The 16,620-nt window shown below is 32.5% G+C and overlaps 1 protein-coding gene across 4 annotated transcripts in view; it reads left to right on the top strand.

Annotated features, from left to right (window-relative positions):
* The window catches only part of CADM2 (cell adhesion molecule 2), a 1,101,138-nt gene extending 1,085,444 nt beyond the window's left edge, over positions 1–15,694 (top strand). For all 4 annotated transcript variants that reach the window (XM_059392144.1, XM_059392141.1, XM_059392142.1 and 1 more), the window contains 2 exons: positions 9,157–9,282; positions 10,120–15,694. In XM_059392144.1, the coding sequence (XP_059248127.1) occupies positions 9,157–9,282; positions 10,120–10,238 (245 nt within the window). In that variant the 3' untranslated portion in view covers positions 10,239–15,694. The remainder of the gene's footprint in view (positions 1–9,156; positions 9,283–10,119) is intronic.
* The last annotated feature ends 926 nt before the right edge of the window (positions 15,695–16,620 follow it).

Below are 16,620 nucleotides of genomic sequence, written 5' to 3'. Positions count from 1 at the left end.
TAATTCCAAGATTTATTTCATATGATGTTCTGGGTGTCAATCATTGCATCTTAACCACTGTGAAACGTAGGTGGGTGAGCATATTGAGGGGTTTTCAGGGTTAACTCACTACAGCACCTAATACAATGTACAACTCAATCATAGGTAACTCACTAAAAGAAATTGATTGGTATAGTCTTGTGTCTTCTATTTGTCTCCAAAAAAATTGACTGGGAATGAGTATGGATTATCCAAACTTCCCCAAATCTATTTCCTATGGCCTTAAATTTTTACATAAGTCAAGTGAGAGAACACATGAAAAAGATCATAATACAGTTTCCACATTAGTCAGTTCAGGTTGCCAAAAATAAAATACCATTGATTGCCTTAAACAACAGAAATTTACTTTTCACAGTTCTGGAAGCTAGAAGGTTAAGATGGCCAGGTTCTGGAGAAAGCTCTCTTCCTAGCTTGCAGAGAGCTGCCTTCAAATTATGTCCTCACATGGCAGAGCAGGAGAGACAGAGAGAGGGAGGGAAAGAGAAAGAGGGAGACTTAGCTCTGGTATCTTTTCTTTTAAGGGCATTAATCTCACTGTGAGATCCTCGCCATCATGATCTCATTTAAACCTAGTTTTCTCGCAATGGTTCCATCTCCAAGTTCCACTACACTGAGGAATAGTGCTTCAACATATGGATTTCGTGGGAAACACAATTCAGACCATAGCTGTTTCTTAAAATAAGAATAACCTACTTTCTAAAGTCTTAAATACACAAAGCAAGTACATTCCCAGCAAGAGAAGATTCAGTAGAAATGCTAGATGTCATTTGATTATGATTCAGAATCACTTAGGGAAACTAACTTGAAAAGTTATTTATGCTTTCTATTTCTAACTGTGACAATCCCAGCTTTACACTTATTTTTGAGTTAAATTTCATACTTTTGAACCATTTTATAGTTAAACTGAAATTTCTCCAAGAGTTTTCAATCACTTTAAAAAATGCTCCCAAATGGGTACAGAATATAAGTGGATTTACTGTTGAAATGGCTCTTATCATGCAGTCTGGTCATATTTGGTCTAAATTTGTACTATTCTGGTCTTATTCATTTGAATCTTGACTCACAATGACTGATGAATGTTACTAGGGAACTATTTAGTGACTTTTCTATAAGAGGCACTGTTTCTTTCATTGATTCTTGTATTTGTTCCAGCTTTTTCTTACTCATATTTTTCAATATTGACATTGAATTCTAATCCTAGATTTGTCAAAGATATCCTCTTTATTTTAGTCTCAAACTTAATTGGCAGTTTTCTGGTCTACTATCCAATTCATTACTCCATATTTTTAAAATTGATACTAATCTATTGGTGCCCCTCGGTGACTCAGTGGGTTAAAGTCTCTGTCTTTGGCTCAGGTAATGATCCCAGGGTCCTGGGATCAAGCCCCGCATCAGGCTCTCTGCTCAGTGGGAGCCTGCTTATTCTTCGCTCTCTCTCTCTCTCTCTCTGCCTGTCTTTCTGCCTACTTGTGATCTCTGTCTGTCAAATAAATAAATAAAATCATTTAAAAAATGATACTGAACTATTGATAATGAATGTATCATCTGAACCCTGATATTTAAAGCTTTGTAGATAGTATTTATTAGATTTCAATAAGAAAACAGTAAAGACTTTTTACCAGTTTCATGAGTGACTTAGCATGTTTATTACAGTACACATCCTTAGAATCTTATCATTTAAAAAAATTACAATTGTTAATCCAAATGTGGCCTTGAAAACATATATATTTTAATATACAATGAAAAATCATTCTCTTAAAAAGAGGCTTGAAAACTAATTTTAAAATATTTACATAAATGATCTTAGTTTTACTTCTTTCTTACCATTTTTTTTCAAGCTGGAAATCATATATGATAACTTATAAAATTACTTATTATAAAATAATTCTAACACTTGAATTAAAAACTATGTAGCATTTATGAATTCTACATGATGTGATCCTAGAAAGTCAGATGTTCTTTCTTTGGAGTTTATACTTTTCATTTTAAAGGGGAACTTATGACAGACAAGCTACTTGATAGAAACCCCCAGCAATGATTTCAAGGATAGAATTACATAATTTAGGTTTCTCCTTGTTAAGGTGTTAAATAAAACTATAAGGTTACTTTCTACCCTTCTGAATATCAGAAATTATGAACCTAAATATTATTATTTGACATAATTTTCTCTTTGGAGACCTTTAGTAAGTGTTCAGTAACCCAAATTGGAAAATGTTAAATTTAGAAAGTTTTAGTTCTACAGTGTTCTTTGTGTTTGTGCATTGTCAACTAAAGAGACTGCTAATTATTGCCAAATCCATTGGGATTTACTTACTCCAGTGTTAATAGACTATCTCCCTCAAATCATAGACTAACACTTGAGAATGAATAATGGTCTAAGATATATGATGTATTTATCTGAATAATAATGAAGACTCAGCTATCACTAAAGGAACTTCAGAACGTTGTACTTTTAAAAATTTTGTTATTGCTATGACAGTAAGAGAGATATGAGAGAGGATATATAAGAGATTCCAACTGAGACCAAGCCATTTAAATTATATATTATTTTTCGTTATTAGGGTGATACTTATCTGATCCTCAATTTCAAACATTTGTTTTAGTTGTTAAGAATAGAAATTACAGGCGGACTTTTAGCTCTAACAGTTAAGGAGGAAAAGGAAAAGCATAACCAACAGTGTTCATTTAAAAAAAATTAATTCACAAATAGATGTGCAGAGTAACATCTATATCCATCATATCTTTGAAACCTTAAAAATTATGGGACCAGGGGCGCCTGGGTGGCTCAGTGGGTTAAGCCGCTGCCTTCGGCTCAGGTCATGATCTCAGGGTCCTGGGATCGAGTCCCGCATCGGGCTCTCTGCTCAGCAGGGAGCCTGCTTCCCTCTCTCTCTCTCTGCCTGCCTCTCCATCTACTTGTGATTTCTCTCTGTCAAATAAATAAATAAAATCTTTAAAAAAAAAAAAAAAAAAAAAAAATTATGGGACCACATGTTGACTTATTTTGCTGATGAGGTGAAGGCTAAAACTTGAAGTGTTTACTTCACAGACTATGAATATATGTAGAATATTAATGAAGAGAGTCAAATAAGTGTGTTTGCATTACTTTCTCTGAAAGTTCTATTAATAGATCTACAAATGTATCTAAAACACAATGATAATATATGAAATGAAAACACTATAAATTTAAATTTATTTAAACAAATTCTAAAAAGATTGTTTTACTGTAAAGAGAAAAGGAAGAATGGTCCACATATCTGAGATTCTACTGTGAGCATGAAGATTATAGGCAAAATACATGAAATAAATCAGTGAAATTTCTCACCAGTAATGATCTACATCCCAAGACTCTTTCTAGTCTACCCACTATGTACAGATGCCATATTATATATATTTTATTTTAAAGATAGTTTCTGTAGGTGGATAGATTTGCAGCATGAAAGCTGAGCAGGAATAATTACCAGCATCAGAACAAAGAATCCTTCTTCAAAACATTTCAACATTAATAATAAAGAAAATGCAAGTATGGGTAAACAGAATAAAAGCTAATTTGTATCCATTGAAAAATATTTTCAGTAAAAGAAGAGAAATAATGTATGCTCAACAAAGAAAAGCATTTTCCCAGATGTTTAAATGGAATTGTTATACTACAATAAAGAGAAGACTATAAAACTGTCACTTATTATTATCAATAGTATGCAACTACCTAAAACATCTACTAGTAAGTACACAGTGGGATTAAATAGTGTGGTTAAACCTAAGTCACAATCAATAACAAAATTCTATTGGAAGAAATAAGGAAAATCTATGGTAGAAAGTGAAATTAAATAAACATAAGATAAACTTGGGAAATATAACTAAAACAAAATGTAAATTAGTAAAATGATCATAAAAATAGTAGGGAATGACCCATATGCAACATAAATATGAATTTTCTACCAACATAAATATGAATTTTCTACATGTGGATTTTCTGAAGAAGAAAATAGAAAAAAATAGTATAATTGTTAATCAAAAGAGAGTTAAAAAAAAGAATTCATAATCTCAAATCAAATGAACTAATTTGATATTAATTTTAAAAAGTAGGTTTCCAAATGAAAAAACATTTTGACTTGAGGCAAATTACAAAAATATATCTAGGTAAAATATCAAAATACAGTGGAGGAAAAGACAAAGAATGCAGTCATTTAGAAAAAGCAGGTCACTTAAATGATGGTAAAAAAAAAAAAAAAACCTGAATGATTTCAGATTTATCTTGGTGGAGTGAGGGAAAACAAAGAGCCAGAACACTGACTAATTGTTGTGAATTATAATGAATCTGAGTGTGGATTCATTATTCTAATATATTGTACAAGGTAATACTTAAATATCCAAGGTTCAAGAATGTTATTATCATGAAAGTTTCCTATGAGGAGATGTGTACTGCAATTTGCTTTCAAATTTTAGATAAATAGGAAATGTAAAAGTAATTCTAGATATTGGGATGAGTAAAGAGACCTACCATGGTCAAAAGAAGGATTCCAGCTTGTCCCTCTAGATTTTTGCTGCAATTCTGAGAACATCAGAATCAAGATGATATTGTCATCCATATTGGTATCAATGATAGAAAGAAAAATCTGGGGCACCTGGGTGGCTCAGTTGGTTAAGCAATTGCCTTCCACTCATGTTCATGATCCTGGAGTCCCCAGATCAAGTCCCACATCAGGATCCCCACACAGAGGAGATTCTGCTTCTCCCTCTCACCTCTCCCCTCTCATGCTCACTCTCTCTCTCAAATAAATAGATTAAAAAAAAAAAAAGGAAAGAAAGAAAAAGAAAAACCCTAACAGAACAACTTAAACACTATTTAAACAAGTTGGAAACTGAGTAGGTTTGATGGTCATAAAATGAAAATAATAAATATAATCTTGACAAATACTAGACATAATATTTTAGAAAATAAAGTACAGGGGTCCCTAGAGGCTCAGTCTGTTAATTGTCTCTTGACAAATCAAAATCTCTTGATTTTGGCTCAGGTCATGATCTCAGGGTTGTGAGTTGGAGCCCTGTGTCAAGCTCTGCACTAGGCATGGAGGCTGCTTAAGATTCTATCTTTCTTCCTCTCCCTTTGCCCCTCTCAGCTCACTCTCAAAAAAGGAAGGAGGAAGGAAGTGAGTGAAGGAAAGAAGGAAGGAAGGAAGGAAGAAAGGAAGGAAGGAAGTTCCTTCCTTCTCTTTTGTTCTGTTTTATACTTTAACATCAAACCATAGACCAAGATACATTTTAGGTAGATTAAAATATGACAATAGGGGCGCCTGGGTGGCTCAGTGGGTTAAGCCGCTGCCTTCAGCTCAGGTCATAATCTCAGGGTCCTGGGATCGAGTCCCGCATCGGGCTCTCTGCTCAGCAGGGAGCCTGCTTCCTCCTCTCTCTCTCTGCCTGCCTCTCTGCCTACTTGTGATCTCTCTCTGTCAAATAAATAAATAAAATCTTTAAAAAAAAAATAAAAAAAAATAAAATATGACAATAAAAATGTTAGATGACAGCACAAATCTATATGTGTATAACCACATCATAGCTAAAGTATTTCAAATCATGACCCATAAGTCAGACATCATAACACAAAAGTTTGATAGATTTGATTACATAAAGTTATAATGCTTATCCATCACTGAAAAGATAATAAATGAAGAATAAGTAAAACTCGCTAAAAATATTCATCTTTCTATGGAGAAAGCTGTTGAAACAGAAAATTTGAAAGAAAAATGGTCAAAATGAATAAGTATCCATTTCAAATTAATGAATTCATATGGGCAAAAGCAGTTAGACACATTTATGGAAACTTATAAATACTAAATATTTAACACTTAGCAATATTACATTGGCAATTTTTTTAAAAAAAATTTAACATCTGATGTTAGTTTTATGGGGGGAATCCTTCAGATGTAGATGCTACAGGATAAATTCATACCATCTTTCTACAACATAATTTGGCACTATTTATCAAATGCCTTTAAATAATGTTTATGCCAACTGGATCAGCAATAGCATGTTTCAGAATTTACCTTCAGGAAATGAAATAGGTACATAGATGTATGAACAGGAGTGATTTCTCAGTTCCCCCAAAGAGTGCTCAGTTCTGAGTGATATTCAGCAAACAAATTGGAAATGATTTATGACTATCTGCATTTGGGGACTTAAGCAAGAAGTGGGGTTGGAAACTGGTTCTGAAGTATCTAACCAAACTTTTGTGTTATGATGTCTGACTTATGGGTTATGATTTGAAATACTTTAGCTATGATGTGGTTATACACATATAGATTTGTGCTGTCATCTAACATTTTTATTGTCATATTTTAATCTACCTAAAATGTATCTTGGTCTATGGTTTGATGCTAAAGTATAAAACAGAACAAAAGAGAAGGAAGGAACTTCCTTCCTTCCTTCCTTCCTTCCTTCACTCACTTCCTTCCTCCTTCCTTTTTTGAGAGTGAGCTGAGAGGGGCAAAGGGAGAGGAAGAAAGATTGGGGAATTCTAAGACATAACAAGTTTATTTTTTGCTTCATTTTCTTCCTGTTTTTCTTTTTTTATAATTTTTATATTTACAGCCAATGCCAGAAATTAAGGAAAATACAAGAAATATATAATAAAAATATATTAACAATAGCTTCCAATAAATTAACTTTTTAATGCACAGTGTTTTTAAAATAAACTTTTTATAATTTCTATTTTTATTATTTATTTATTTATTTTCCCCTTGTGCAGTTTGGTGCATGTATTTTTAATTGGACAATTTTCTTCCAGGTGGAGACTGAATAATCTATTTCCATACCTACTCTTGTAGCTTCTCTCATTTTCAATTTATGTCTCCTGAGATCACCCTGGAGAGTTGCATGTGGGATGTGTTTTTATTGGCTGGACCTTCATTCTGTTGTTCAGAACACAGATCACATAGTTACATTCAACTGAAGTGAAGCTGGAAAATGTTTAGCTCTGTGCATGGAAAGAAGAGGAAAAAGTTTTTAATTAGCTAGAAATATCTTCCCCAATATATCCTTCTGATCACCAAATATTTCTTCATCTCTTCTTCTGACACCAACAACTGCCATACTCTGTCCAAAAAGACAACCTAATATCCCATCAAGCCAATGTAACTAACTCAAAGACTAAGATCTTCAAATACCCAAAATATCCTCTTCATCATATCTGGATATATTAGTCTGGAGACAAATGAATCAGAAGACAAATTATTAACACTCCTCTCTACCCATACACAAAATACAGTGCAAGAACAAAGCCATGAGGAAGTGCTTCTTAATATAAGTGCTCCCATTTGGAAATAAAGAAAGGAAACACTGAGTAGTCATTATCCATAACAATTATGAAAACATGCCAGACTAGCCTTAAAGGATCCCTCTGCCTTGGCAGTAGTTGTAATTCCTCGAAGAAATGGAATTCTCTTCTCTACACTTATTTGCTTCCTGCAGTTCTACCCCATGGGAAGTTCAACCTGTCAGTTATATTCCATGGTCACATTTGGAGTGTATGTTTGGGAATATGTACTTCATGGGAACTGCACAGCTTTTATACTCTACCTCTTGCATTCAACCATCAACCTCTTGCATTCAACCTCAAACAACTGAGGTTGTTTGAAGTTTTAAGTGGACATTTTCCCCCCTATCTAAATATATGCTACTTTCTCATAATAGTTTCATTAAAACACATTAGACTCCTAATATGTCATATTCATGTGTCCATTATCATACTTCAAGATCTTTTGAAAGCATAATTTCCAGGCCCAATTTATTTTTTTTACTTTCCCCGTCCCCAAAATCCCTCCTTTAGAATATAAGTAGTTACTATAAGGATATTGGCAACATGGTCTTGGGAGGGTAGACAGTATACTTAACCTGATCTTTGCAGTAGGCTTAGTGGGTTTTGTTGTTCAAATCTCACTCAGTTTTATCCCTTATTGTGTCGCTTCTGTAAGTAGTTGATTTTCTAAACTTTTGAAGTTCCCAGTTGTCTGGGTTTTCTTTTGATCTTTTCATTTCTGCTTGAAAACTGGCTATCCTTTTCTGGGTTCATCTCTTTCCTGTAATTTTACTAGAGACCAAATGTGAAAGTATATTATTAATCTGTATCTCTCCAGCTACTTTCTCTAAAACTACAGGTCAAATAGGCAGTTAATCCTCTACACTGAGTATTCATTTTCCTCCTTCTGTCAATCACATTTAACCCAATTTGTAACAACCTCCTCTCCTTGAAATATGTTCTTTCCTTTGATCAACTACCATGTACTCTGTGGGATATTTTTCTATCTCACTGTTTTCTCCTTCTCAATCAGCTCTGCTGGAAGCACTTTCTCTTCTAGGACTTTAGATATGGGAGTTCCTTAGTTCAGTTTTTAGACTTCTTTTCCTCTCTATCTAGACTTACTCCCTTGGGGAGTTCATCAATTGCTATAGCTTTAAATAAGATTTATATGATAATAAATTCCAAGTTATCATTTCAGTCCCAGCATTTCCTGTGACAAAGTTTTATTTTTTAAGTGAGACAGTTGTATCCATCACACTAAAAAATATACATGTGTGTACACACACATACACACACACAGTCACACATATATTCAGAAGGAGAAGAGGAAGAAAAGGCATAAACCATGCAAAATTATACATGTTTATTTGACCTGACACGTGGGTGGCTCAGTTGGTTAAGTGTGGGACTCTTGATTTCAGCTCAGGTCATGATCCCAGTTCAGGGTCATGAGATTGAGCACCACTTTAGGCTCCACGCTGAATGGGGAGTCTGCTTAATATTCTCTCTCCTCTGCCTCTGCCTTCCCCCACCCTAATGTGCTCTCTCTCCCATTTAAAAAAAAATTATATATGTATATTTGTTTATCCAGCCTTAAAATGTATAGTCAATGACAACTGTGATTGATGTGGCAAATGTTATAGCCCCAGGTATGTTTTATAAATGAATATCTGTTGACTAGATAGTTGGTTTAATACACATTAATGAAATTTTATTTCAATAGAAATGTGCTAATTTTTAAAAGAACTCATTCCAATGCAAATATATATTCTATGCTTAAATAAGACATCATTGGTGTGATGTTTTATTCTCTTCTCTAGATCCCAATGCTTTGGCTGGCCAGACTGGCCCTGATCATGCTCTTATAGGAGGAATAGTGGCCGTAGTTGTATTTGTGACGCTGTGTTCTATATTTCTGCTTGGTCGATATCTGGCAAGACATAAAGGTAGGTAATATTTAACAGAGTATTCTTATCTTAAGTTTAACAAAAAACATTCTGAAGACTAGCTTTATCGTGAGTATACGTATATATGTGACACAGAGAGAGATTTAAATATGAAATTACTTCATCGAAATCTTGATTATTTTACTTAATGAAGGTTGGTTTGGTTTAACAAAATAATGTCTAACCAATAGCCAAAGGTCACAGAGTGAGTCACTGGCTCAGGAAAAAAAAAAAAAAGAAGAAGAAGAAAGAAAAAAGGAAAAAACAAAAACAAGTTTATAATTTATCTCTTAGACTGACATTCAACTATAATATTAAACATTTGGTCAACATTTTTTGTTTGTAGGTTTATAGATATACATATGGCCATATTAGTGAAGAAAATATGTAATTTTTTTTGCAATGGGCTAGGTAGCAAACTATTGACATAATCTTCTTTTAAGGGAAGTTTTCAAAATGAGGATGACACGTTTGATGTGATCATTATCAACATCTTAACAAAGGACCCTGATTGCTACAGCTGCACAGAGCACATGGTCTATATCCATCATTAAAGAAATCAAACTACTCATCACCCACACTAGTTAGGCAGTTGCCTCTAGTCAACCTGGCCACAGCTTCATCTATAATATATATCTGAAAACTGAAAGATAGTGTGCAACAGTAGAAGAATGAATTGTGTGGTTTATTATGTCACAGAATATGTTCCAACATATAAGAAATCTGGCACAAGCTTCTTCATAAGTGAATGTACCTTTAATGCTGGCTATCTTACCATTCTCACAGAATTGACATATATATATATATATATTTTTTTTTTTCTTCCAATACCCACAGGAACATACTTAACAAATGAAGCTAAAGGGGCTGAAGATGCACCGGATGCTGACACAGCCATTATCAATGCTGAAGGCAGCCAAGTCAATGCTGAAGAGAAAAAAGAGTATTTCATTTAAAATGCAGGCCAAGATTATGAGTTTTCTTTACCAGGCTGGCTGCTGGAGAAAACTGGCTATCATCTTTCAGAATTCATTTCTACCATCTTCTGCTACCTTTATTAACTTCCATACCGTACTGCTATCAGTAGCCAGTGTATACCAACAATCAGCTGTCGAAAGCATCATTCTTTAATTACTGTACCATCCATAATGCAGGACATTTCTTACTGCCTAAATTCCACACCATTGCTCTTTTAACATACAGTGCTTGAATATACAGCCTTAACAATGTTAATCATCTCCTTGGATCATGGTATTGAATTGTTTTTATACGTTGAAAAAAAGTATGCAAAGGTGTTTTTGTTTTTGTTTTTTGCCCTCATTTTTTTCCCTTTAAATCATAAATTTTGTCAGTGTACCACTGGACAGTTTTCACAAGGAACAGGGTTAGGTAAAGACCTAATACATCTAAGTTTAACCAGAAATTAGAGGTTTACAACAATGTTTTCTACATGTCTGCCTTCAAAGACATGTTTGGAAACATACGCCCTAGAAAACACAACTGAAAATACTGTAGAATATATTCTGGAATGTTTGAGATAATACTGGTGAAGCTGTATCAATTTGCTATTTAAAAATATAGTATTTGATACAGGAGCCATGTGTGTATACATTGCAATCATGACATGACATCTTATATAATTATATAGATCTGACCATTTGGTTATTTTAGTTTCATTTACCAAAACATTTTTATAAACATTTTACTGCTTCAGGAATCACAAAGATTTCATTCATTTTTCTAATTTGATTCTATAATTTATTTGCTCCATAAAGACTCACCTGCCTAAACAAAATTGAAGTATCCATAGGGCACAATTTTGAGACATTTAGTATCTGTATATAGTGCATATAATAAATCCAATTAAACATTATTTGATACATATTTAACTTTTTTGGCTGTAGGTAATTCAGTCATAAGTAAGCATTTTCTAATGTCCATTATATCCCTTTAGATATTACTTAAACCAATATTATAAGTAGATAACATGTATTAGTATTTTTGTCTGTATGTCCTAGCACTGTTCAACAACAAATTTTTCTAGTTCTTGTTAATTTTTATTTGTTATACAATGGAAGCACAATGTTATAAGGAAAGGTAATTTTAAGCTAACAACCAGTGCACAGCCTCAGGTTTTAAATTACAACCACAGTTGAATAATAACCTAAAAGTAAACTCTTAGTTTGCTAAAAATTTACAAATTTTAATTTGGCAGTTCCAGAGCTGCTTACCTATGTTGGTTTGCCAAAAAGAAGTGTTTAAGACATGTTTTCTGTATAAATGAACTAATTCTTTATATTAAATTCCTGTCTATGCATTTTGTGAGGTACAAACTTATGAACAGTTAGTGATGGAGAATTTCTGCCATGCTTTTAACTCCAAGGTGAAAGTCTCTTTCTCTGGATTATTTCTGAAATTTTGGTGTATTTAACATTAAGAAATGCTGTATTCTTAAATATGACAGAGTCAATCTAAAGTCATATTATTTCTTCTAGTAAAATACAATACTGCTAGATTAGTTCTCATTAAATTTATTATATGCTAAAAATTAAAAATCCAGTTAGATAAAAATTATTTTCCCATTCACAAGCATTGCACCTTTAAGAAGAAAACAAATATGACAATACGGTAGCTACACTTGTGATGTCTGAAAGTATGATGGCCTATGGTTTTAAAAATAATATCTTGGAATTTATTTTTGGGAAATGAGAATGGTTGAGTATGACATCATGTATTAATATCAAATGGAAGACAAGGGTGCTGTATCTTAGATTATTTATCAAAAAAGTATAAACTTTTAAAGACAACGTTAGAATTTTTAAATTGTTTTTTTTTATTGTTGAAGCATTTATCTTGTTGATTTCTCACAAAAGAAAAAGGACGATGTCAGTCAAGCAGCACTTTTTCAGAATATACAGAACATAAATAATATGATGTGGTTGAGTGTTAACATAATAAATCATATACAGTATGACATTTTAAGGAAATAAGTCTGCATTGATGTGATTGCATGCTTGTTTTTACAGTTCACTCCATACCATCTGTGGAAAAATGCAATAATATGTTAATATAGTATGGTAGTTTGAGAGAATCAGGTAGGTGCTACTAGACACATTGAAACTAGAATAGGTTTATAAACTGTTCATATCTTTCAATGCATAATCTTTAGAAAGACTCCACAAAACAAAATCCATCCTGTTAGTACAAAATGGAAAGGTTCTTATTACAGAAGTAAGTCGTATAAACTGCATCATCAATTACTATTTAAAACTTAATTTCAGGATGCACTTACAAAATTGCTACTCTTCATAGATGCTGTATTTACATCCCTTTTCATTTTGTCTATATTCTACTTGCTCCAACTGCTAAATTGTTGCCTAAATAACTCAATCATTATTTATAGCACTATAAAATTAGACATCAAAAATTGGTTGTATTTCAAAATTTTTGACTCTTTTAACCCTTTAGAGTAATATAAAAAGCCAATAGAACTCTTTAAAAGAAACTAATATTTTAAGATTTGTGAGCTCTAATGAAATGTTTAGCCAGTTAAAATAGTTAGATTTGAATTAGGTATCATTTTTAGTTCTTGAAAAATATAGCAATAGAACTGTATTTTACTCTCTTTAAAATTTACTCTATTTCCACCAAACAAGGGAATAAATTATAAAAATTCTACACATTTCTATAAAAATCAGGAAAAAATACAAAAATGGGACCATGTTGATTGCAATGTGTGAAATGTGCACATGTGTATGCACACAGCCAAATTCTGTCTCTGCTTGTTGAGCACAGTAGCTATGGAACTGAATGGAAGGAGTGTGAACACACATATACCCCTAGTAGAGTATGAGACATTATTCTTTACCCAAAGTAGCTATTCTCTGCCAGTGTACTGTTTACAGTGTAAATTGATTGTCTTCCATCAAAAAAGTGTAAACAGCATTCTTTTTTTTTTCCCATTTTTGAGTGTCCTAGATGGGATGATTATTAAAATTAGGAAGAAAAAGGAAAGTTTATGAATGCAAGAGCAAAGATGGAGCACATGAGCACATGACATGTGTGTTTGTGTGGGTGTGGGTGTGGCTGTGGCTGTGCGTGTGTGAGAGAGAAAGAGAGAGAGAGAGAGATTTCAACTTGTTTTCTTTTACCAGAGAACCCAAGAAGCAGTTTAAGGAACCTGATATTGGAGTTTAATCTAGAAACTGGATGATCTCATATTGATTCAAGATGCTTAATATTGCATTGAAACCCAACAATTAAAATAGAGAAAGAAAACTAACTTTCCTAAATATGGCAAAGAAGCTAACACCTCATTTATTTTTATTTCTTTGTAAAAATATAAATATCTCAGTAAAAAGGACAGGCTCACTTGTAATTATGTACTCATGACTGTAACAGCATTGAGATTCCATATAGACACATGTACAGCAGCTGTTTGACCGTGATGGTTCTTCCATGTAACATACCAGTTAACGTGTAATTTAGTGCCACTTATTGCAAAGTGTTACCAAGGGGAACATTTAAAATACATTTTATTTTCCTTTGGACATAAGGATAATTTTATGAATGATAAATATGAAATTCATGTTATGTTTTTTAATTGTGAAGAAAATGCAAAACCTCGTAACTTTCTGCAACTTCCCCATTATATTGCGGATTACTTAAAGCCCACGAAAAATGCCCAATATTATCTCCCTTTGCAAATGGTAATCTGTGATGAATATACAAAGCAAAACAAACAAACAAAAAGAACTGGAAACCACAGCTGAAAGAAATGAAACACCTAATAAGAATTACTGAGTAATGCTTTTTATTAAGTGGCACAAAGTACACACTAAAAACTATGCAAAATATAGGTAACTACAGTGTACGTACATGTAAGTATCTTGTACTTGCTGTGTATGGATGTTGGAAACCCATGTAATTATAATATGCATTTTGAATATTGGGAAAGAGGAAATCTTAGTGTAGATAATAGAATTTGTTTTGAAATATACACTGGCAATATTGAAATATACTCAGTGCAATATCTGCAATTCTATTGCTGGATACTAATGCAAAGGGATTTTAAAGAATTCTTTAACACAGTCCGAGAGGTTGCTAATCTTCACCTCCCACACACTAAAACATTAATTAAAAATATAATTGATTCAACAACAGACACTTTAAGTTTTTTTATTTAATCATGAATGTGACACAATAAAATTATTTGGCCTAGTTTTTAACACTACTGGAGACAAAGAAATAACCTGAGTTGTAAACTTTGATAACTAATTGAATTTGAAATTCTTAAGCTTTTTTTGAAATGTGTGTATATTTTAATAGATTACAGTACTTTTATTATAAGTACACATTTATTCAATCAAAGAACATAGGTTACCATTAATTAATAGTTAAAGTCACTATATCTTAATGGGGATTTTTTGGGACCTTTTTTCTGTTGTTTTTTTTTTCCCCCTTTCTTTCCCTATTCTGTCCCAGACATACCCTTTGCACTTATACCCTTCCAAAGGCAATGGATTGAAAGAAAGTAGCAAAATTATAAAGAGAGCTAAAGGGGACAACATACAAGAATGGGTTCTAAACTCATCAGCATTTTTATGTATTGAGATTATTAATATTGAATGCAATAGTTATTGGATATAGCTGGTAAGTTCTCTGCCATGCATACTTACAATAATCCTTCTACCTCTCACTTTTAACATGGGCTATGATATAGAAGAAATAATTATTTACAGGATATCCCAGGAAGCACTCTTTGGGACTAACATGCAGTCCTCTCCCCAGCCCCTGGGAAATCTCAAAAGCCAATTTCTTTTATTGTATTCAATGGTGTATGGATTTGCATTTGTTTTTCCTTTCCTATCATTAACTTTTCCTATAGGCAAAATATGCTAACTTTATAAGGATAGTTCTTCTCATGCCTACTTAGTATTTCAATGTAATATAAGTGTGTTGATTTTTAAAAAATAATTTAAATGGCAACACTTTGGAATCCAATCTTACATTTCATTTAATATTTAAAATGCAACAGTTTCTTATAAATCAATACTGTACTTTTAAGTAAAAATTATGTATGTGATTTATTTTCCCAAGAACTGTTATCTATGTAAGACAAAAATTTAAGTATTTATAACTGCCTCCTTATTAACAAATAATATCTGAATAATGAATGCAAAGTATTGCCACAAATCCCCACTTTATTCTGTCTGCTTAGACATAATATGAATTTTTCAAATGATGTAATTTAATTATTCTAAAAGGAAATTACATTTTAAAAGCAATTTTTCCTAAGGATGAAAAAAAAAAGATGCAAGAAACTATTTAAAATTATGTTAAATCTATAAAATATGTTTAATGTAGGATGTTTCTATGTTATGTGGTTATGTTAAAAATATATTTGGTCAAATCTTTACCATCTTTTCCATATATATATATGTTAGGTATATATATATATATATATACACACACACATATATATATATAAGTGACAAGAAATGTATGGTTATTTTGGAGAGAATGGGCCCACATGTGAAAAAGATGTAAAGAAGAAACACTATTTTCCCCTATAAAACATACTGTATATTTCAAAAGAAGAAAAGTTAAAAGATATTTGAAGATTGCAGGGGCAAAAGAAAAACCTACCAGGGCTCAGCACTTAAGCACTTTTCCCACATCCAGGGTCAGAACAGCAGTGAATCCCACACGGACTTTTGAATGCCACATTACACTTCTCTTATACACAGTACTGTCAAACCTCAAATGTTTTCTTTCTTCAAATGCTTTTCCTTGTACATGATACTAGTAGACAGTTTTCTCTTTATATTTGCTGATAGTGAAAGTTATATGCAATAAAATGTTTGATGGTTGAAAGCAGTGGTCACCAGTTGGTTAAAAAAAAGTATGAAATGTAAACTGAATTGTTATCTCTCTATCCTTTTTGCTTTTCTCTGTGTTTCTGATGTATTGAATGATTCTCATAAATAGAAGAATAATTTAGAGATTTGTCAAAACTAGGACTCTTTCTCCTTATAAGTGTATAAAATTTTAATCTCGTTACAAATTTATTTAACTGTACCTGCTGTACTTATTGTAGATTCAATGATGCAGTCAAGGATTAACCCACGAGTTTGGGATTACTGACCTATTTTCTTCATATTCAGTTCACATCAGTATTTGTGAATTGGTTGTTTAGCTTTTCACTCAACCAAAAAGTATTCCCTCAAGAAAGCTCCATTTTTATCATAAGTATTTTAACATAATCAACATTGGAACAAGTCTGCCATGTTAAAAAAAAAAAAAATTTAAAGACTTATCTCAGAAAATGGTACCCAG

The sequence above is a fragment of the Mustela nigripes genome, chromosome 2 (assembly GCF_022355385.1).
Source record: "Mustela nigripes isolate SB6536 chromosome 2, MUSNIG.SB6536, whole genome shotgun sequence".
NCBI classification, from domain to species: Eukaryota; Metazoa; Chordata; class Mammalia; order Carnivora; family Mustelidae; genus Mustela; species Mustela nigripes.
This window is presented reverse-complemented; position numbering and strand designations above follow the sequence as displayed.